This window comes from Protopterus annectens, chromosome 4.part1 (genome assembly GCF_019279795.1).
Source record: "Protopterus annectens isolate FY-2018-M chromosome 4.part1, PAN1.0, whole genome shotgun sequence".
NCBI classification, from domain to species: Eukaryota; Metazoa; Chordata; order Ceratodontiformes; family Protopteridae; genus Protopterus; species Protopterus annectens.
This window is the reverse complement of record NC_056734.1, coordinates 933,357,811-933,379,939: the sequence shown is the minus strand read 5'-3', so window position 1 is coordinate 933,379,939 and position 22,129 is coordinate 933,357,811. Positions and strand designations below refer to the sequence as shown.

General features: G+C 43.4%; 1 protein-coding gene across 4 annotated transcripts in view; it reads right to left on the bottom strand.

The window, feature by feature from the left end:
- DCUN1D1 (defective in cullin neddylation 1 domain containing 1) overlaps nucleotides 1–22,129 on the bottom strand; it is a 723,324-nt gene that overhangs the window by 529,131 nt on the left and 172,064 nt on the right. For all 4 annotated transcript variants that reach the window (XM_044070666.1, XM_044070664.1, XM_044070665.1 and 1 more), the window contains exon 3: nucleotides 7,811–7,979. In XM_044070666.1, coding sequence (XP_043926601.1) covers nucleotides 7,811–7,979 — 169 coding nt within the window. The remainder of the gene's footprint in view (nucleotides 1–7,810; nucleotides 7,980–22,129) is intronic.

Below are 22,129 nucleotides of genomic sequence, written 5' to 3'. Positions count from 1 at the left end.
TGAGGTCTCGGAAGAGCATGGGCCACCCAATGGGGCTTCCTGAGGCTTTGGGTCTCTATGCTTGGCAAGGATCTGTGAAGCAGAAGCAGACACAGGTGCTTTAGAGGAGGAAGAAGCCGGACCGGAGGCTGAAGATGTCTTAGGAGACATAACTCTCTCATGACTTCGAAAGCACCTCTGCTTCGATGTGAAGGGACCGACGGATCCGAGGAAACAGTCAATACCCCCGGCACTGGGACAGTGGGCTCCAAGCCAGAGGTAGGAGCCGAGCTCATCCGAGCTGAAGCACCGAGAGGCAGAGTCAGAACCGACAAGTCATTCAGACTATCCTCCCCGGACCCAACCAGAGTGTGTCGGCGCCTAGATTCCTCGATCGGCGCCGAGGACGTCAGAGTAAATGGAGCTGAAGACACTGGAGCAGGCGTCGACTCCGAAGGCTCCACAATCAACAAGTCTGACTCCTCCGGCTCCGAAGGACCGGTAAGGCTCGGAGAACAGTAGTAGCTGGTAAAAAGGTCTTTGGCCTCCGATACTGCTTGGGTCGGAGCTGATAAGAATTTAGCAAAGGCCGGTGCCTGTAATAGCTTTTACACCACATGATCCACATCCAAATCGGAAAGGCTAATGGAAGACAGAGATGAATGGATCGAAGGTGATACCGACTGTAAAAGTGGAGATTTTATTTCGGATACCGGTTCCAAAACAGAGGAAAGGCTCCGAAAAGATAAGACAGTCGACTCCGAGGTCTGTGGAGCCGATGTCGAAGACTTTTTCGATTTTTTTGATTCAGATGTAGAAGTCTTGGAAGACTTTGAGGACTTACTGGATCCATTTTGGTCTCTCAAAGCCTCCTGGAAAGAAGGTTTCAGTAAACCCCCGTCAATCAGTTTCTTCTTTCTCTCCTGAAGAACCCTAGAAGAGTAGGAATGACATATGGAGCAGCTTTCTTGGAGATGTAACGCTCCTAACAAACACAGTTTACATGACTGTTGGTGACAGACATTTTCTGCTCACATTTAGGGCATTTTTAAACCATGATGTAGGGTGTTTGTCCTTATCAGCCATTTCAACAACCACAATGTTATTAGGGTGCTGTAAAAAAAATAGACTTGCCCAACAACAATTAAACAACAAAAAGCCTTCCTACAAATACAGGCTAAATATAAATGGCAAGCGTGTTCACACACAAAACAGTTTGCTTAAATGGTAAGGAGTATAAACAAGTTGTGACAAAAGTCACTATATAATGCACACAACTATAAAACAGCTACTAATGTACACACCTTATCTAAATTCTAAAGAGAAAAAATTCAAAGTTGTGACAGAAAGGTCACTTATTTAAGTCTAAAGACTAATCTAAAGCTAACAGCACGCAAGTAATTTAAGAGGCCAAAGAGCTGCATACAAAAAAAGAGCACCAAGGAAAGGGAACACAAAGCTATATGAGCTTTACCTAAATGTCTAAATATCTAATATATAAAAAAAAATATTTATCAAATTTTTATCCAATATTGTACACTTACCATAAATGTAGACGTTCAAATGTATTCACTGTTGCAGTCATCACACTTGGGTTATCTGCCTTCAGGTAGCCCTCAGTCGGTCCAAATACCAGTGTCTTGGGATTTCTGCACTGAATGCCATCGCCTCATCCATGACATCAGGGCGTCAGGGGTATAAAACATGCAGCCGACACAATCACATATGTTTTTGCCCCAGATGTCAGGAGCCCCCAAAATAGGAAGCAATTAAATGCTGTGGAACACCTCCAGTAAAAAGTAAATACCATTTCCATAAGATATGGCCAAAAAAGAGGATTGGTAGAAATGTCTAGGAGGACAGAGGGCTGGACGGAGGTTAACCAGGACTGCAACAGTGAATACACTCAAACATCTACAGTTATGGTAAGTGTACACAACTGTACTATGACCATGTTTCACTGTTGCAGTCATCACACTTGGGTTGATTCCCAAAGCTGAGGAAGGGTAGAGGCAGCTGTAGTAGTAGGGCTGGCTAGCAGGCCTTGCAAGACTGCTGTGGCAAATCCAGCTCTGGATTTAGAAAAGATAGGTAAGTGGTAATGCTTGGTGAAGGTGTGTACAGAACTCCAGGTTGCAGCTTCCAGGATGTCCCTGGTAGGGACTCCCCTGAGAAAAGCTGTAGAGGTTGAGGTAGCCCAAGTGGAATGAGGTCTGATCCCCTGTGGGGTAGGTTTTCCATGGTGTTTGTAGCAGAAATGGATGCAGTGTGCTATCCATTTAGAAATAGTTTCAAAATGGCCTTGCCGTCTGCCCCTGTAGCAAAGCTGACTAGCAGCTGGTCAGATTTTCTGAAATGTTTAGCCCTGTCAAGGTAGAACCTGAGCTGTCTCTGTACATCCAAGGAATGCAGAATCCTTTCCCCTTTATTCTGAGTATTAGGAGAAAAGGTTAGCAAATGGATGGATTGGTTTAAAGCCACACTGGATACCACCTTGGGCATAAAACATGGGTTAAGTCCTGAAGGAAACCCTGTCCGCATGGAAGATAATGAAGGGTTCCACAGCCATAAGGGCCTGTACCTCAGACACTCTTCTTGCTAAAGTGATGGCTAGCAGTAAGGTTTTCCAAGAGAGGAATTTTAACTCTGCTCTAGCAGCAGGCTCAAAAGGGGGAAGCATGAGCTTCTCTAGTACAAACTTAAGGTCCCAGGCGGAGTGGGAGCTCTCCTTGGGGGGGGGGGGTCTTAAATTGATCTCCTCTCAGGAACTATTTGATCAGAGGGTGAGAGAAGAGGAGTGGGCTCAGTACTGTAATGAGCTGAGATGGCAGAAACATGAATCTTAATTGATGAGAAGGATAGGCCTTTGTGGAGCAGCTCTGCTAGGTAATCTAAGATTTGAGGCAAGGAGGGCATGGCTGTGTCCTTCCCTTGAGACTGACCCCAAGAACAGTATCTATTCCACTTTTCTGAATAGGATACCCTATTACTGGGCCTCCTGGCCTCAAGGATAACATCCAGCACCTGTTTGCTGATGATGTAAAATCAGGGAATAAGCCAGACTGCCAGGTTCAGGGTTTGCAGATGAGGATGCAAAATCTGTCCATCCTGCTGGAACAGCAGAGAGGGGGTCTCATTTAAGTGCCAGGGTGGCACTGGTGTCAGACTGCGTAGGAGTGGGTACCAAGTGCTTGCGTGGCCAGTCTGGTGCAATAAGGATTGTCCTTGGCCTGTCCTGTTTGATCTTGAGGAGTACTTTTGAAAGGAGGGGCAGAGGGGGAAAGGCATAGATTGAGAGGTTTTCCCATGTGAAAGACAGGGCATCCACTTTCCAAACTTCGCTGTGGGGAATTCTGCTGCAAAATTTGTTTAGCTGATGGTTTTGGGGGGGACACAGAGGTCTCCCTCTGGTGTTCCCTACCTGTGTATTAGAAGTTTGAATGAGTTTGGTTCCAGTTTCCACTCGTGTGGGTCCATTAGATTTCTGCTCAAGTTGTCTGCCAGTGAATTTTATTTGCCTGGCAGGAACTGAGCTTGCAGGTGTACTTGGCTGCTTAAGGCTGTGTTCCACAGAGCCATGGCTAACCAGCAGAGTGGGTAGGAGCGAGTTCCCTCCTGCTTGTTTATGTACCACATAACTGTGGTGTTGTCGGTCTATCAGTTGTCGTCCTGGCAGGATAAGGTATTTCAAGGCTGTCAGTGCATGCTGTACAGCTAACATTTCTTTTTGATTGATATGCAGGTGAATTTGTCCTGGGCTTCATTTGCCTTGAATGCATTTGCCTGCCATGTGAGCCCCCCGTGCATAGTCTGATGAGTCTGTTGCAAGAGTTTAGACGGCGGGAGGTTGTGAGAAAGGGAGCCCCTTGTTGTGGTTGCAAGCCACTGCCCACCAAAGAAACTCTGTCCTTAGGCAAGGAATGATAGGAACCACTGTTTCCAGGTCCTGGGAATGTTGACACCAGAGACTCAAGTACTACTGAAGTTTCCTCATATGCCATCTTGCATATGGAATCAGTAGAATACATGAGGCCATGAACTCTAGGGCTTGCAGTATTTTTCTTGCAGATAACTGGGTTTGGGTGGCCAGTAGCTTGAAATAAGTTGTCAAATAAACCTGCTTTTCTGGAGTGAGGAATGCCATCTGGGAAGCTGTGTTCAAGCTTGCTCCCAGGAATACAATCTTTTGACTGGATACCAGATGTGATTTCTTTTCGTTGATGATATACCCCAGAGAAGTTAGGAGTCTCTTTACAAACGTCAGGTGCTGAAATAGCAATTCCTGACTGTCCGCCTGAATAAGGCAATCGTCCAAGTATGGGTAAATTTGAATATTTCTCTGCCTGCTGTAAGCAATGGCTGGAGCCAGGCACTTTGTGAATACCCTGGGCACAGTAAATAAGCCAAAAGGAAGTGCAGAGAACTGATGGTGCATACAGCCTGCTCTGAAACGTAGATTTTCCTGCAAGATTCCCTTATGGGGATGTGCAGATAAACTTCTTTTAAGTCTAGGGTGACTAACCATGAGTCCTTGGCTAGCATAGGAAGGAGCTGCTGGAGTATAGGCATTTTGAATTTTTGTACCATCAGGAATGTGTTTAGGGTTGACAGATACAGAATAGGGTGCCAAGAGTTCTCTTTCCTGGGTACCAGGAACAGTCTGGAATAGAAATTCTGCCCCCTTTGCTCTGTTGGCACAGGTTGAATAGCCCTGATACTGAGAAGAGAAAGTACTTGTTTTTGAGGCTCTGTCCACTGGTTTGGAGGAAGGATTATGGAGAAGTCATTGTGAACTTTTTCTATAGGGGGTGGCTTACCACTCCCAGTTTTTGAGGAGGGAGCACTCCATTGTTTAGATCTGTGCATACCCTGAGACTGTAGTCTTTGTGGTCTGTTGCCCCTGGGTTTGGACTGAGAAAGTCTGGAAGGGACTGGAAAGGACCAGTTTTTTTGAAGGCCAATGCCTACTGAATCTAGGTGGCTGTACCTGTAAGTTGTCTAACAGGTTTACATGGATTTAGCTTTTTCCTCCATCTTTTTAAGAACGTCTGCGTTACAGCCAAACAAACATTCTTGGTTTAATGGAGCATCAAGTAATTTTGCCTTGACACAGTCTGGCAAGATTTGTTCCTTCAGCCAAGCATGCCTTCTCAGAATACACCCAGTGACAGCAGCCCAACAAGATGCTTCTAAGGCATCAAAACCACACTGCAAAGTATGTTTACCAACTTGGTTTGCAGAATGCATTAAGTCTTGTCCTTATTTTCTGCACAATCAGGAATCAACAAAATTTTTTGTTGAATTAGAGCAATAATATGCTGCTGGTACTTCAACATGTGAAACTGGCAATTTAAAGCCCTGATGGCAAGAGTTGCAGAGGTATAAACCTTCTTACCCCATCTGTCTAGACCTCTAGAATCCCTGTCAAAAGGGGTAGGGTTTTTGGCTGTAGAAGCCTTAATACCTTTAGGTCCCTGGGAAATGGTCTCCGGATCCGAAGTGGGATTTTTAAAGAGAAATTTGGGAGAGTCATGTACTCTGTAGTACCTGTCAAGCTTTCTAGGAGAAGGTGGTAAAGTATCAGGGGTAAGGCTGGATTCCATGAAATCACCTACAACATCCAGGACAGGGGGAATAGCTACAGGCCTATGCTGAGGCAAGTCTAAAAATTCCCCCGAGTCTCTCTCTCTGGACTGTGGGTAGTCCTGGCATTCCCAGTGGAAATGCTCTCTTAGGGTATATGAAAGTTTCCACCGAAAGAAAGGTCATCTGGGGGGAGGAAGAGGGAACTGAATCCTCAGAATCTGAGTCCTCATAGGTAGATAAGGGTATGTCCTGGTAATCACAGGGGTTAGAGTCATCAGACTTATGGTCTGAAGAATCAGAAGGAAAATCAATTCTTTGTCTTTTAGAGGGGGAAAGGCTGGCTTCCCCTAATTAAAGCAAGGTCTTCAGCCATTCTAAGCATTGGTTTCTGTGGCATGGGAGCTTGAGAATGTGCTTTGGCCATCGGTTTCCTAGGCATAGTGTGAACTCTGGGCCTGAGACATTCGGTAGATTTAGTCATTAATGAAGAAGTCTGTTTGATACGAACATCAGAAGGTCTGAATACACCCTCAGAAGCTGGTGGCTGCACAGCGGCTCCGGACCCATCCAAGGTAGAGACATCCGCAGGTTCCATAGTCGAAGCACCACCTCAGTGCATACTGGACTCCGAATGGGTCTCAGTAGAGGCAGGCAAATCTGCAGAAGTGGGTAACATGGCTGCAAAAGCGCGTCACTGAGTAACGGTAGACTGGCGACTAGCTTAACGAAGCGCCGGCGGCGGTTTTGTACCTATGCAGTCTCTGTCTTTATCTTTGCGTTTTTTCGGAAGATCGGTAGTCGGATGGCTTAGCGAAGCCATTTCAGAATACGGAGAACGAGAGCGAAAGAATTTAGAGACAAAAATAGCCTGATGGCCAATAGTTCGGGCATTGAACAAGGCACAAAACAGACAGTGAGGAACGTCGTGGTCTGGGCCTAAACAGGTGACGCAGTAAGAATGAAAATCTCTGTGAGGTATTTGCTTTCCACAGGCAAGACAATTGTTAACTTTTTCAGACATCGGTTAGAGCAAGAAAAAAGGATCCCCAACAGGGTACTTAGCTTTAGAAGACTTCAGGTTTGAAACTCGAAAAATGAAAATTTCAGGTAGCTGCCTACCGGCACTTGCGAACTGCTTCTGCTTCAGGCTCCCGCGTGGCAAGAAAAGCTGATGTAATGGCGTCGGCTGCAAGTTTTATACCCCTGACGTCATGGATGAGGAAACCGCATCCAAAGCAGAAATCCCAAGACTATGGTATTCGGACCAACTGAGGGCTACCTGCAGGCAGATAACCCAAGTGTGATGACTGCAACAGTGAAACACGAACATCCTCTGATCTACTGCAGCGGCAAACTAGATCTGTGGTAAGTCTAGGTGCATCATGGGATAGGGACTTTGCCTCGAATTATCGGAAGACCTCGAGCTTTGTAGTAGGCCGACTCAGAGCTGAGGATCAGCTCCCAACCCATCTGTAAGAATGAATAGCGAGATAGAACAACTTCACATCAAACAGCATCAGAAATACCCATTCTATGGACCCAAACCTCATCTGTGAAATAAATAGGACAAGTTGGAGGATTCCTTGGGGTATTGACGCATCAGCAATATTTTTGCAAATTTGGGATAAGCTTGGGTAGGCTTAAAATGGCTCTTGGGCTGATAGCTAGTAACCACCTATGGACCTATAAAACTTACCAGTTAATGCACCACTGCACTTTAGAAAATATACAGAAGTGATCTCTCAGGGAATTGCATGCAACAAGTGAAGGAAAAACAATGAACTGTAAATCTTCTTAATCTTCCTTCATTTCTGGAAGAAGTGTAGCAATAAGGCTAACAAAGCTTTAGCTTCTGTACTGATTTTATCATTTTGAAAATATTGTGATCTATTTCGCTTATTTTACTTCAATTCATTAGAGTCTGGCTATGGCTGAAAAATGTCAGCTAGCACTCAAGGCAAAAAAAAAAAAAACTCTGACATGACAGTCAACATGCAACCTATTTTACGTGTACACCATGAATATACCAACAGTTAATTTTATGAATGGCCAATCTAACAAAGTCTTGATGCTTCAGAAATACTACTAATATGGTTAAGCATGTTATGGCACCAAGGTTCTCTTGCTAATTACATCACACAGTTTGTGCCTGCATTCATCATGTTTACTGTATTGGTTACTTTGACATATTCAAAACATCTAAATGTCATCAAATACTTTTCATTAACTGCAGCAAATTCCATACCCAAGTTCTGTCATTCCATCCATGAACTCCTGTTTGGAGAATTCACACTGCGTTGCTGCTTTAAATTTCCATGCAATAATAAGCACAGTTATACTGGCTGGGTCAAGTCCAAGGTCATCACAAAATTGCTGAATACCATCTATACCAATTTTGTTTTCATCCTGTGGATCTGTGGAATAAAACAGTAACAGCAATATTAAAATAAGGCGCATGGTTACTACTTCTGAAGCCAAAGCAAAACTGATATATATGTAGAACCAATCTACATTATCAAACAGAAAAATACAGAAGTAACAATGTTGCATAAACAAAAATTATGTACTCACCACAATGATAGATCTGTGATGTCTGCTTCCGTCCCTCCTCCATGGATGGGTCCTTGTATCAGACTTCTGCCACTCTCAAACTTCGGATCTGGTGCTCAGGCTCCTTTCCTTACCAATAATCCACTGTAAGGAGAAAAATACCTCAGAAGAGTTTGCCCCATACCAGAATAAAAGAGATTGCTTCTAGATTTGTAAAAAAAATCAATAAATCCCACGATTCAAAGAAAAAAAACTGACAGGCCTAGGACTTTAAGAGTACATGATCTAGCCAAGGTAGCTTAGTAAGGTCACTCCAGGACACAGAAAAGAACTCAAGTGTAAGGAGGGAGGGAAGTTAAGAAAGGACAGAAGCAGACAACACAGATCTATTGTCGAGTACACAGCTTTCATGTTTCATGTCTCTTCTGTCCACTCCTTAAATGCATAGGACATAGAAATACTTTTTTATGAAGGATATTCCGAAGCACAGCCAAAACAAAGGAGGTTCTCAACCTCAATTGTAAGTACAATTTACAGTGAGAAATGAAGGCATGGACATTGGACCAAGTAGTAGCAGCACAAATGTCAAACTGTACTCTGGAGAAGAGGAATGTAACTACAGATCATTAATGAATCTTAGGAGGTTTGGATAAGGATAAACTCTTCTCTTTGTAGGCATGAGAGACAATTAGATAATCACTTTACCAAGCTTAGCTGAAGAAATGGAAAAAAAATAATTTTTAACATGCATACTCCTTTAGTGGAGAAATTTGGAAAGAAAAGAAGGTAGGCAGAGTGGCAGATTATTCAGAAGCCATATTAGGAAGAAAAGGATTAGTGCTTACAGTTAATCCGTTGATGTGGAAAACCTGATAAAGAGGTTTAGCAGACAGGGTGTGCAATTCCAAAATTCTCCTGACAGAGGTGACTGCTACCAAATAAGTTATCCCATGCCAAGAATTTTAAGTCAACCTTGGTTGCAGGTTCAAAGTGGGGACTAGTTAATGCCTACAGTAGAATGGTAATGTCCCAAGTGGGTAGAGGATCCCTGATTGGAGGCCGAATAAAGGAAGGTACCCCTAAGAGAAGCTTTGGACAGTTGAAGGGATGCAATGGGAGAGTAATTTTCCTCCATATGAAATGGAGGTAGCCACTAGTTACACTTTAATAGTGGAGTAACTGCCTCAGTTACGGAAGAGAAGAGTGATGTCAACAATTTCAAAATGTCAGAGGACTGGAAAAGGGTCTAGGTTTCTACTGGAGGCCCAAATATACAATATTTTCGCTTACTTTTAAAGATCTTCCAGATGGAAGGTCTTTGAGAAGAGGTCAAAATGTGAACAACTTGGGAAAAGAGTGGACTGACTATCCATAATTAGAATTGGAGAAACCATTCAGTTAGTGTGAGAACTTGAATGCCTGGGAGAAGTGACCCAGAAGATATGTGGCTGGCCCCAGTACCCAGGGAGAGTGAGCAAAATGAGGCCAGAAGAAGGGAACCACACGTCTATGCCAAAAGGGGGCAATGAGGATCACTGTGCCCTTTCTCAACAATGCTTATTGAACAAAGTTTAGGGGTAGCAGGAAATGCATACAGTAGACCTGGGAGTCAATTGTGGGTCAGAGCATCCTTCAGTGACTCCCCCTCCTGAGGGAAAAGGGCAAAGTGTCAAATGCACTTGGTGCTGAAGGGGGAAGCAGAGAAATTGCAGCAAAGGCCCCAGCTGCTGAATACTTAATCAACCACTGTTAGTCTGAGGGATCACGTGTGAGGGAGAAGGATAGATCTGCTTAACCGGTCTACTAAAGCAGTGGACTTTTCCGGAATGTGCACTGCTATCAGAAAGCAGTGAGAAGATGCAGCTCATTGCATTACACTTATGGCCTTCAGGGACAAGCGGTAAGATTATATTCCCATTTGTTGATGTACCAGACTACTGACATTGTCCATCTGAACAAAAATTATACCCAAGGAGAGCGTCCTAGAAGGCTTTCAGCACTTGGAGGACTGCTCTCATCTCAAGAATGCTGATGTGAAGGCTGGCTTCTGCACGGGATAATATTCCTTGGACAGTCTTTCACAAGAAATGGCCCCCCAGTTGGAAAAGTACAGTTTTGTACCTACCATAAATGTAGATGTTCGAGGATCCACATTGCTGCAGTCATAACCTGTGGGTAGTCCGCTGTCCTCGGTCGGCCCGAATACCAAAGAGCTAGGCTGGCGTCTGTCACTGTCGCCTAGAGCTGACGTCAGTACGTAGTAGTAGTACTTAAGCGCATGACCGACGCCATATCCTCAGTCTTTCTTGCCCCAGATGTCAGAAGGCCTAAAAATGAAGGCCAGAACTAAAATAGTAAAAGCCCAACAACCACCAGTGTGGAAATAAAAAGTATCCCAAAAAGAAACCCAGCAACCACAACTATAGAGGGGAAGGAGGGAGGGATAATTAGACTGCAGTAATGTGGATCCTCGAACATCTACATTTATGGTAGGTACAAAACTGTACTATGTTCTTCGTCTCACATTGCTGCAGTCATAACCTGTGGGTAGAATCCCAAAGCAAAGGAAAAGGGAGGCTGGCAAACTACTAAGCATTAGGAGCTGCTAACATGCCCTGTAAAACTGCAGTGGCAAACCCAGCCCTGGACTTGGAATAAAGAGGGAGATGGTAATGCTTAGTAAAAGTGTGTACTGAACTCCAAGTAGCTGCCTCCAAAATATCCTTAGTAGCTACACCCCTTAGAAAAGCAGTAGAAGTGGCAGTAGCCCTAGTAGAATGAGGTCTGATCCCAGCAGGAATATCCTTCCCATGACGAGAACAACAAAAAGCAATACATTGACCAATCCACTTTGAAATAGTCTGCTTTGAAACAGCTTTCCCTTGTGAACTCAAAGCAAAAGAAACAAATAACTGTTGAGTCTGTCTGAACTCTTTAGTTCTGCTCAAATAGTAATGTAACTGCCTGTGGATATCCAAAGAATGCAAGACTTTTTCCCCTTTATTTTGGGGATCAGCATAAAAAGTAGGCAAATGAATAGACTGGTTCAAGGACACATTAGAAACCATTTTAGGCATAAAAGTAGGGTTAGTTCGCAAAGAAACTATCCTTATGAAATATCAAAAAGGGTTCAACTGCCATGAGTGCCTGCAATTCAGATACCCTCCTAGCAGAAGTAATGGCAAACAAAAAAGCAGTCTTCCAAGACAAAAACTTCAGTTCAGACATAGCTGCAGGTTCAAAAGGAGGTAAAGTAAGTTTCTCCAAAACAAAATTGAGATCCCAGGAAGGAGTAGGAGCTCTACGTGGGGGTCTTATATTCTTTGCCCCTCTAAGAAATTGTTTGAACAAAGGATGAGAAAATAAAGGAGGGTCACAATCATAGTGAGCAGAAATGGCTGCAGCATGAACCTTCACAGAAGAGAATGACAAACCCTTGTCCAGTAATTCAGTAAGATACTGTAGTGCAAAACTCAAATTAGGCACTGAAACATCAAAACCCTTTGCAGTGCTCCAAAGAAAAAATCTCTTCCATTTATCAGCATAAACTTTTCTAGTGCTTTGCCGCCTGGCTTCCAAAATGGCATTCAAAACCTGTTGAGGAAGCTGAGACCCCACCGGCTCCATCACAGAATACGCCAGGCTGTCAGATGGAGGGACTGCACCTGAACATTGAGAAAATGATTGTTTGACTGGGACAACAAATGAGGAACCTGTGGCAGAAGCCAAGGAGGCTCCTGGATTAAACTCCTCAGCAGAAGATACCAATGCTGACGTGGCCAATCTGGTGCTATTAGAATCATGCAAGGCTTGTCCTGCCTGACTTTCAAGAGTACCTTGGGGAGAAGAGGCAGAGGAGGAAAAGCATAAACGTGAAGGTTGTTCCAACTGAAAGATAGAGCATCCACTTTCCAAGCATCTGGGTGGAACATCTTTGTGCAAAATTTTGGAAGTTGAAAATTCAGTGGAGAAGCGAACAGATCTATGTCTGGAGTTCCCCAAGCCACAGTCAATTGTTTGAAAACCTGAGGATCCAGTTTCCACTCGTGGGGATCCACAATTTGCCTGCTCAATGTATCTGCTAGGGAGTTCTGAGCTCCTGGCAGAAACCGTGCTTGAAGATTGATTCGAAAACTCAGAGCAGTCTCCCACAAAATCACTGCTTGCCTGCAAAGAGGGTAGGAATGGGTTCCCCCCTGCTTGTTGATGTACCACATGACTGTTATGTTGTCTGTTTGAATCAACACCTGTCCCGGCTGAAGCAGGTCCTTGAAGGCCATCAACGCAAATTGAACTGCTAACATCTCCTTCATGTTGATATGCAAATGTAGTAGTTTGGGAGGCCACATGTCTTGTATCCATTTCCCATTGAAGTGTGCTCCCCAAGCCAAGTCCGAGGCATCCGTCGTTAGGATCTGACTCGCCTCTGGTCGGGTCACAGAGAGTCCCTTGTTTAGGTGACATTCCTGAGCCCACCACAAGAATTCCTTCTGGATGCAAGGTATAATCCGAATGACAGTGTCCAAACCGTGGCAGTGTTGAGTCCACACACTTTTGAGATACCATTGTAGCTTCCTCATATGCAGTTTGGCATTGGGAAGTACTAGAATGCAAGATGCCATGAACCCCAAGGCTTGAAGGACTGTCCTTGCAGTCAGCCTGGACATTACTGATAACTGCTGGAAGTAAAGATGAAGAGTTCTTTGTTTGTCCGGGGTCAGAAATGCCATCTGAGAAGCTGTATTCAGTCTCACACCCAGAAAGCACATGCCCTGAGAGGGTACTAGACTGGACTTTATTTCGTTCACAGAATACCCTAGGCACCTTAAAACTGCCATTACATACTGGAGATGTTGTAGTAATATGTCTTTGTTTTGAGCAAGAATCAGGCAATCGTCCAGATAAGGGTAAATTTGTATTCCTCTCTGTCTGAAGAAAGCAATCACGGGAGCCAGAACTTTTGTGAATACCCTGGGCGCAGTAGATAAACCAAAGGGCAATGCAGAGAACTGATAATGTGAAGTACCAGCCCGAAATCTCAGGAATCTCCTGCAACTGGGCCTGATAGGGATGTGAAGATAGGCCTCTTTGAGATCCAGGGTTACCATCCAGTGATCTTTGCCTAGCATAGGCAGAAGTTGTAATGTTAACATCTTGAACTTTGAAATGTCTAGGTAGGTATTGAGAATGGACAAATCCAGAATTGGCCTCCAAGTGTTTCCTTTCTTTGGCACTAGGAATAGACGGGAATAAAATCCTAGGCCTACTTCTGACGGAGGGACCACCTGAATTGCCTCCATCTGCAAAAGCAGAGAAATTTGCTCCTGAGCCTCCAGCCTTTGCTGAGGAGGCACATCCGGCATGCCTTTGAAAGGAGGAAAAGTGTGAAAATAAAACTTGTAACCTTGATTTATTATATCCAATACCCATTGGTCTTGGGTGACCAAATTCCAGTTTTGTTTGAAAAGTCCCAACTTTCCTCCTAGAGGAGCTGCCAGTAAAGAAGGGTCTGGCAGCGGAAGATACAGGTCATTGGGTCTGCTTACGAAAGGGCTGACCCCTACCCTCACCAGAAGACTGTGCAGGAGAGCTCCAAGTCCTAGGTCTGAAAGAACCCTGAGCGTGAGCCCTGCCTCTACCACGTCTAGACCTGCCCTTAGACTGATAATCCGAAGAAGGATAAGACCATCCTCTAGCAGGCCAATTCCTACTAAACTTAGGGGGCTGCACCTGCATAAAATCCTTGACCGTCTGCATAGACTTAGCCTTATCTTCCATCTTTTTCAAAACTGATTCCACAGGAGGGCCAAAAAGTACTTCAGATTGAAGAGGAGCATCCAAAATCCGAGCCTTAACATGCTCTGACAAATTTTGATCCTTAAGCCAGGCATGTCTACGAATAACTGAACCTGAACCTGTAGCAGCCACCCTGGATGAAGCCTGAAGAGCATCAAAACCACACTGCAAAGAATGTTTGCCAACTTGATCTGATGCATGAACCAACTCCTGGAGCTCCTTACACTCTATACCCTCAGATAAAGCATCCACCTTAGATTTCAATTGGCCTAACAAAAAATTCTGATACTTCAGCATATGAAATTGGCAATTCAAAGCCCTCATAGCTAACGTAGAGGAGGTGTACACTTTTTTCCCCCACCTATCTAACGCTCTAGAATCCTTACCCAAAGGAACTGGATTCTTAGCCATAGAAGCCCTAAGACCCTTCGGACCTTGAATAATAGTTTCCGGATCAGCTCTAGGACTCTTGTACAAATACTTATGTGCTTCTGGAACTCTGTAATACCTGTCTGGCTTAACAGGGGCCGGAGGCAAAGAATCAGGATTAAGGGAAGATTCAGAAAAAACATCCTGAACAACATCTAAGACAGGAAGAATAGGCAAGGGCCTATGTTGTGGCAGAAACAAAAATTCCCTAAGCCTTTTCCGAGAATCTGAAAAATCTTGACCTTCCCACTTGAAATGTTCCCTCATGGAATGTAAAGTCTCAGAAAAAGAAAAATCCTCTGGAGGAGAAGCAGACTGACAGGAGTCCTCTGCATCCGAATCTGAATAGGAAGGGAAATCCTAAATTTCTTCAGCTGAGGATTCACAGTAGTCAGAGGAATGATCCATTCCCTCTAAATCTGCCTCCACCCTAGGCCTCTTCTCTTGGGGGGGGGGGGCATAGAACCCCTGATCAAAGTAATCAAGTCCTCTGCCATTTTCAACATATGCTTTTTAGGAACAGGGGCTGGAGAGCTAGAACTATGACCAGGGCCAACAAGACCAGGTTTGGCCTTAGCATGGCCTTTAGCCACTGAAGTAGAAGGCCTAATAACCTTTTGTAAAGCTGGAACTACAGACACCTGAGAAGCACCCTCAGCCTGGCCTAACTCCTGAGAGGCCAACTCCTGTAAAAGTAAAGGTTCCCCCTGGGATTCAGCCGAATCCTCGGCAGGATCCACAGATTCAACCGGAGGCTCCGTAGAACCGGCATCCGCAACGGACAACTCATCCGGTTTAGACCTTAAAGATTTATCCTTGCGCTTTTTAGCGGTAGCGGGCGTCGGAGGATCCGACGGCATGTTATAGTTACACCGTTTACCAAAAACAAGCCTGGCACAGTCTAATCTTCGTTTAATGGTGCGCTTATTAAATCTAGCACAAAAGCAACACCCGACCACGTCGTGCTCAGGCCCCAAACAAGGAATACAGAAAGAATGATAATCCTTATGAGGTATCGGTTTCCCACAAGAAATACAATTATTAACTTTTTCTGACATCCGGATAACTGAGGCAAGAAAAGACAAAAATTTCCCCAACGGGGTACTTAACCCAACTTGGTCTTCGGTCTGAAACTCGATAAATGAAAATTTCAGAACGCCGAACGGCACTTGCAAATGCTGCTTCTGCTTCGGACCACGCGGCAAGAAAGACTGAAGATATGGCGTCGGTCATGCGCTTAAGTACTACTACGTACTGACGTCAGCTCTAGGCGACAATGACCGACGCCAGCCTAGCTCTTTGGTATTCTGGCCGACCGAGGACAGCGGACTACCCACAGGTTATGACTGCAGCAATGTGAGACGAAGAACATCACCATGGTCACCATGGCTTGTAATGAGGGTAGTACAAAGAGGTGCCCGTGGGATATGACAGGGCACTCCAACCACCAATGGATGTGAGACCTGCAAAACTCTATAAACAAAACCTGAAAATTCATGGTCTGGTGTCTGATAGACCATTGGGCTAACACGGTCCGCTGCAGAATTCTCATGTATTAACAGGCAAGAGGAATCAGAGTGATGGCCACCACCATCAAACTAAGTAGGTGTACAATCAATTTTGCTGGTGACTTCTGATATGAAAGAACAGCCAATGCCAGTTTATAAAGTGTAGAGATCCTGGTTTGCGGAAGCTTGGCAATCTAGTCTGGTGTCTAGAAATGCTCCAAAAACTGTCGAGGCCTGCACATTTTGAAATTTGAACTTGGCTGTTTTCATTGCAATTCCAAGTGTTTAGCACAGTCAGTGGAAGAAGTCCCTGACTTGAAGATCATCATTTCTGGAGGGGACCACGAAGAGGCAGTTGTCTAAATAAAGGGAAACCCTGCAGTCTGAGATGAAATGCAAAAACTGCCATGCACTTTGTGGACACCCAGGGGGACTGTGGTGATACCAAAGACCAGGGCTCTGAAATGGGAAATGACTGACCCACAACCTAAAGTGAAGGAACCTCCTTGAGCAACTTTCCATTTATGTAACAGTATGCATCCTAAAGGTTGACCAAGCACATTCATGCATTCTTCCTTAAAATTGGGAGAATGGATTGCTCTGTGGCCATCTGGTAGTTTCACAAACTTGTTCAAGAGACTTAAGGTCAAGACTGACCTGAGGTCCCCTTTCTTTTTTGGCACACAACAGTAAATTCTGGATATTTGTTGGTCTGGTGGAACCTCCCAGATAAGAAGGTTTCTCAGCATTTTTTTTGTTTTTTATTTCTGACACTGTTGCTTACTTTTGTGATGGTAGAAGATTGAGAATTTTCTTTAAGCTCGGAGGAGGGGATAGAAGAGGGATGAAACAGCCTCTGGTTATCCTCTTTACCCAGATATCCTGAGTGAAAGGGCCAGGCAGTACAGCAGAAGTCCTCTTCCATGAGGGCAATGTCACCCTTTACCACTGAGGGGTGGTCTCTCCCCAGGTGTGTTAGATATGAACGCTTGAGACTACCAGAGCCAGTGTTTCTACCCTCCCTTTTGTTTTCTGGAAAAGGTCCTCTGTGGGGGTTGAAAAATGGATCCCTACAACAAACAGGGTCTTACCATCTTGTTCACTCCTGGATAGTGTTCCTTAAACTTTTGAAATGTAAAGCGCTGACCCATCACAGGGGACATTAACGAAGGACGTCAAAGTGTTCCACAAAATCACAACAGGTAAATCCAAGCATGCTTAACAGTTACGCCAGTGCCTGCAACTCTAGAAGCACCTTCTGTGGCTCTGAAAATAAGATGCATCAAAACATCAGACAAGGATTGGAGTTTAGCCAACTGATTTTTTTCTCCACAGCAGACAAGGACCTTGAGAGGTACTTGAAATGTTCTTTGGTCAAATCCCTTTGTAAGAATTAATCTTAATATAAGCGGGCACAGCTTGCTCTATACATTTATCAATACGGCTATACAGAGATTTTGTAAATAGCTCAGCATATGCTATGGTGTTTACTGGGTTTATGGGGCGATTGAAATTTAGCCAAGGTGTTGCTTAGCAGAGACGTTAGCCTTGGAATAGTTCCTAAAGTTTTTTGGCTTTGCTAAATCCCTGGATTAATTTTTATTTCAAGTAATGCTGCCTTAAGGTCAGATCTGATGAGCAAAGATATTACATTTGGTGAGGAACACTGGGCCCCCATGTTCGTGAGTACATAGTCAATGATGTTTGTAGAATCCAAAATCCAAAGAGTAAGCCAGCAAACTTTGAGATTGAAATGATATACTTATTCAATAACGCAATGCACAAATAAACCGGTTTCGGCTGGTACACAACACAGCCTTCCTCAGTGTAAATCAAATCCATTTCAAGTAGTCTTTTATACATGCATTTAATTGAATCAAGTATGTGATTGGGAAATCAAAATTGTTCATTTAATCCATGTGGAAATAAACCCCCCAGTTTAACAAGCCATTTTTTCTTCTGTGTGTCAAGAATGGAATGTCACCCCGCTTTGTTGGATTTATTCCCTTTCATGATATCTATAACCATGAAACTAAACTTGGCAGATTAATGTTTTATGGAATGTTTATATAGAGCACGGCTTGGTTTTCTATTCCTCATGTCACTGGTATGTTCAGAAATTCTCAGTCTTAGTGGTCGTGAAGTTTGTCCTATGTAGGAGGAGCTACAGCTGCATGTAGCTAAATATATCAACCATTCGCTACTGCAATTGGCAAAAAAGTTGACAACAAACTGTGCCACAGTTCTTACTTGTAAATTGTTTGGACTTAAAAACCTTATTGCAGTGAGTGCAATATCCACATTGGTGGCATCCTGTGAGCACCTCACCCGTTATTGTAGTTTGTACTTCTTGAATTGGTGTTCGGGAATGTGAATGTTTGTAATAGTTAAAGTGTGAGGCTAGATTCCTACCATTACAAAATGAGAAAACATCTTTCTAGTAGGACATTAGTTAGGTTGTGATCACTCTGTTGAATATTCCAGTCTTTGTACACTGTTGATTAAAGAATCAGAATTCCTACCATAAGTAGTCACTAGCCTAATGAGTGATGACCTATGCTGCTTGCGTTGTTTGTACAAAAAAAGATTTTCCCTCGAGTGTATTAGCCCAATTGCTAGCCTGTAGGATATGTCCCTTTTGATATCCCGTCCCTGAATCTGAGAGTCAGATCCTGTCTGTATTCCTGGAAGGTAGAATCCTTGGAGCAAATCAGTCTCATTCTAATGTATTGGGATTTGGGGATGTTTTTGGCTATATGGGGCGGATGAAAGCTGGCCAAAGGGAACAATGTTAAAGTGGAAGCCATAAGACGTAACAATTGAAGTCTTGCAAACTGACAAAGGAGCTGAACTTGCAAGGCTGTCTGCCATACATAAATGATCCTGGATTCTGGTACAGTAGCTATCTGGTTCATCATGTTCAAGTGGCATTGAATGAACTCAATCTGTTGTGTGGGTATCAATTTGCTTATGGAGCAACTGTCATACCCAGATGTTGGAGAAAATGAAGTCCATTCGCTGAAGTAGAAAATCCTTGGTTGGTGCAGGAGGAGCCAATTGCGTAAATTTGGCAAAAGCCATAACACTAACAGTCTTAGATGAGCTGCAACAACTACCATGCAGTGGGTGAACACCTGGGGGCTGTGATGAGACAAAAGGGCAACACTGTGAACTACAAATTATTGGCTCCCAGCCAAAAGTGGAGAAATCTCCTTAATTGTCTTGAAATGTTAATACAGTAGTAGGTGTCCTGGAGATCTACTGAGCACATCCAATCATCCATCCTCAACAAAATTACAGTGTACTGAGCCATGACATACAGACTTGGCTTTACAAACTGACTGAAATAAGTAGTGTCCAAAACCGGCCTTGGGTCCAGTGTTTATTCAGAACTAAAAATAACTTGAAACAGACTCTAGATTCTAACTGGTCTAGTGGAACCTGCTGAAAACCTTTTTCTAACAGCTTTAAGAATTCTTCTGTTGCAGATTTCAACTGGTGGAGTGGTACTGTGGGAATACTTGTCATCTTTAAAGGAGGGAAAACAAAGGGTATTATATAGCCTCTGGTGATTATCTAGAGCACTCATGAATCTGACAGCCTGTCAGACTTGAGGATGCATGGATAAGTACCCCCCCCACCCCAAATCCTTCAGATGTGCTGAAAGCATTACTCAGAAAAGGGGAAGGCAAAGCCCGTAATTCCATGGTCCGCATCTGCCGCTAAGGTGATGTCCAGGACCTGTCTGCAGGAGTGTCTTGGAACTTTCCTGAACCATATCTTCTTACTCTTGGATTCCCAGAAAACATTCTCTGAGGAGTAGAGAAGCAGATTCCAAACAGCAGAAAGGGTTTTATCATCCTGCTCACTCCTTGTGAGAGTTTCCTTAACTTTTGGTCCAAAGAGAGGGGAGTCAAAGGGAGAGTTAAGGAAGGAGGTCTTCAAGGCTTCCTCAAAGTTAGAGAATTGCATCCAGGTGTGCTGGCAGATGGACATGTTGGTACCTGTTGAAACACTCTGGAGTAAAACCCTGCTCCTCTTTGGGATTCTGAATGGGATGGATGGTGCCCTGCTCCAACAGATCCTGCAGAATCACAGAAAAATTATGAAGTTGGTTGAGGAAGATCTAAGGTGAGAATTTCCACATCATAAAATAATTGTGCCAGACAATGTAAAGAACCCAAGATTCTAAAGTAATCTCTTGCCAGACAGGGAGAGACGCGAACAGCCTAAGACAGACAGGGAGAGGGGGGAAAAATGTCAGATTTAGATAGATTTGTCCTGAAAAGGGGGCTTTTGAGTTTTAGAACTCTGGGTGGGTTTATCAGAGAACATATGCTTAGGAACCCTTTCCCTTTAGAAGGTTGACAAGGTTGACTACGAACAAAAGCGGACTTAGAAGGTTCTCTGAAATTAGAGGATGGGAGAAACACAGTTGTTTGAGATCCTGCATAACTATTACCTTTGTCTTAACTCTAACTCAGAGTACCGTCACATGGCACCTCTGTGCTTAAATTCAAGCACACTCAGACAGTAGGAATTGTATGTTACACCTGAATGACTTCCACAAACATGAATAACTTTAGTCATAATTTTGCTCCACTTTCAAAAAATAAGTTTAAAAAGTACCAGAACATTGTCAGTTACCTTCTCAACTTAGTCTTTAGCATGGAGTTGCATGATACTCGTATGACTTTTTTGAGAAAATCTCCTTGCCATGCATGAAGAAAGTGGTGGCAGTCAGATTCTTGCAATTCAAGCCACCGAATGCACAACACCTCCACCCCAGACCCAAGTTTTCTTTGTTTTGGCAAAATAGAGGATCATGCAGTAGCAATTACCTTTATTTTTTTCTGACATTTGCAGTATCTAACTACATTGCTACTGGATCCTTCTACTTATTTTGTCAGAACAGTTTGGGGTGCTAATCCGTTTGCAAGACTGGAGATACTGCCACAGTCATGGTCGAAGAAGACAGCAGTGGAGAGAAACGCCTCAAAAGTCAAACAAGTACAGTACACAGCTGCAATGTACATCTTTTTTTGAAACTAGAGAAAAGTAAGTCTACTGGCAGTGCTCACTCAGGATTGCATCTTCTGCAAGTAACTTTTCAGTTGCTGCGGTACTTCCTAACCCCTCCCCCCGAAACTTAAATGCCTGTCATTATATACTAAAATGTTAGAAAATCTGGACAGTTGAGAGCTATGCTGCAGTGACATTCTGTTATATTTCAGTAAAAATGTCTGATGGTTCTGCACCGTTACTTGATGTGTAATACAGAGTGCTTCATATTTAACAATCATGCTATTCGTTGGGTAATAGTCAATGTAAAGCTTTCGTAATGCATTTCACAGCAACTTATATAATATATGTTTCACTGCACTGAAAGCTAGCTTTCCACCATTCTGTATCTTTACTTCAACTCCGCTGCTTCGGAAAACTGCTGGAAAACTCGTACAGTAATGCATTCTATACTGCATGGTTGCTAATTTGTTAGTACAATGGGTGCAGAGAAAAGCATATCGTACAAATTGCTAAGAAATTAAAAAGCTGTGCACAGTGTCTTTTATATGAAGAAAAGCATGAGTGTTAAATATAAAGCGGTGTATATCGTATCATATAATCGTGTACAACCATAGAAAGTTTTTACTGAAATACAAAAAAATGTTAAAGGTAGTGCAGATAAGACAGACAAAAAGTAAGAAAGTTTAAACTATCACTGCTGCACAGTAAACTTTTCTTTCTTTTTAATTTTCCCCCAAACTCATTAATGTAAATGGGATCTGTAAATGTTTACACATCTGCATGCCTGAGATAGAAATTATGGATATAAACTGATGAGACATCCAGATGTCCTGTGCTTCCATTTCACTAGCAAACTGTCATGATTTGAAGCAAGTTAATTAAAAAATAAATATAGCTACTTTTCACTGACTACAGACACGGCCTTTTGAGTTTGCAGCATTAAAATGTATATTAAATAATGCACTTGTAGACAAATGCACAGCTATTAACCTTCTGCACAAGGGCACTGATGTTCCAGTTTCCGTGAAGGAAAAAAAAAAAAACTTTTGTCATATGCTGAAGTCTGAACATTTGGAAAACTGGATGTTAGGAGCCATGACCCTTTGAAATAATTCACACCAACATATTAATACTCTTACCATGTAAAACTGCTACTTTGTCACAATCAGTTGTACTTCTAATTATGCTTAGAATCAATCAAGTGTAACAGAATGATGGTATTTATGTGAAAGCAACATTTTGATAACTGACTGCAC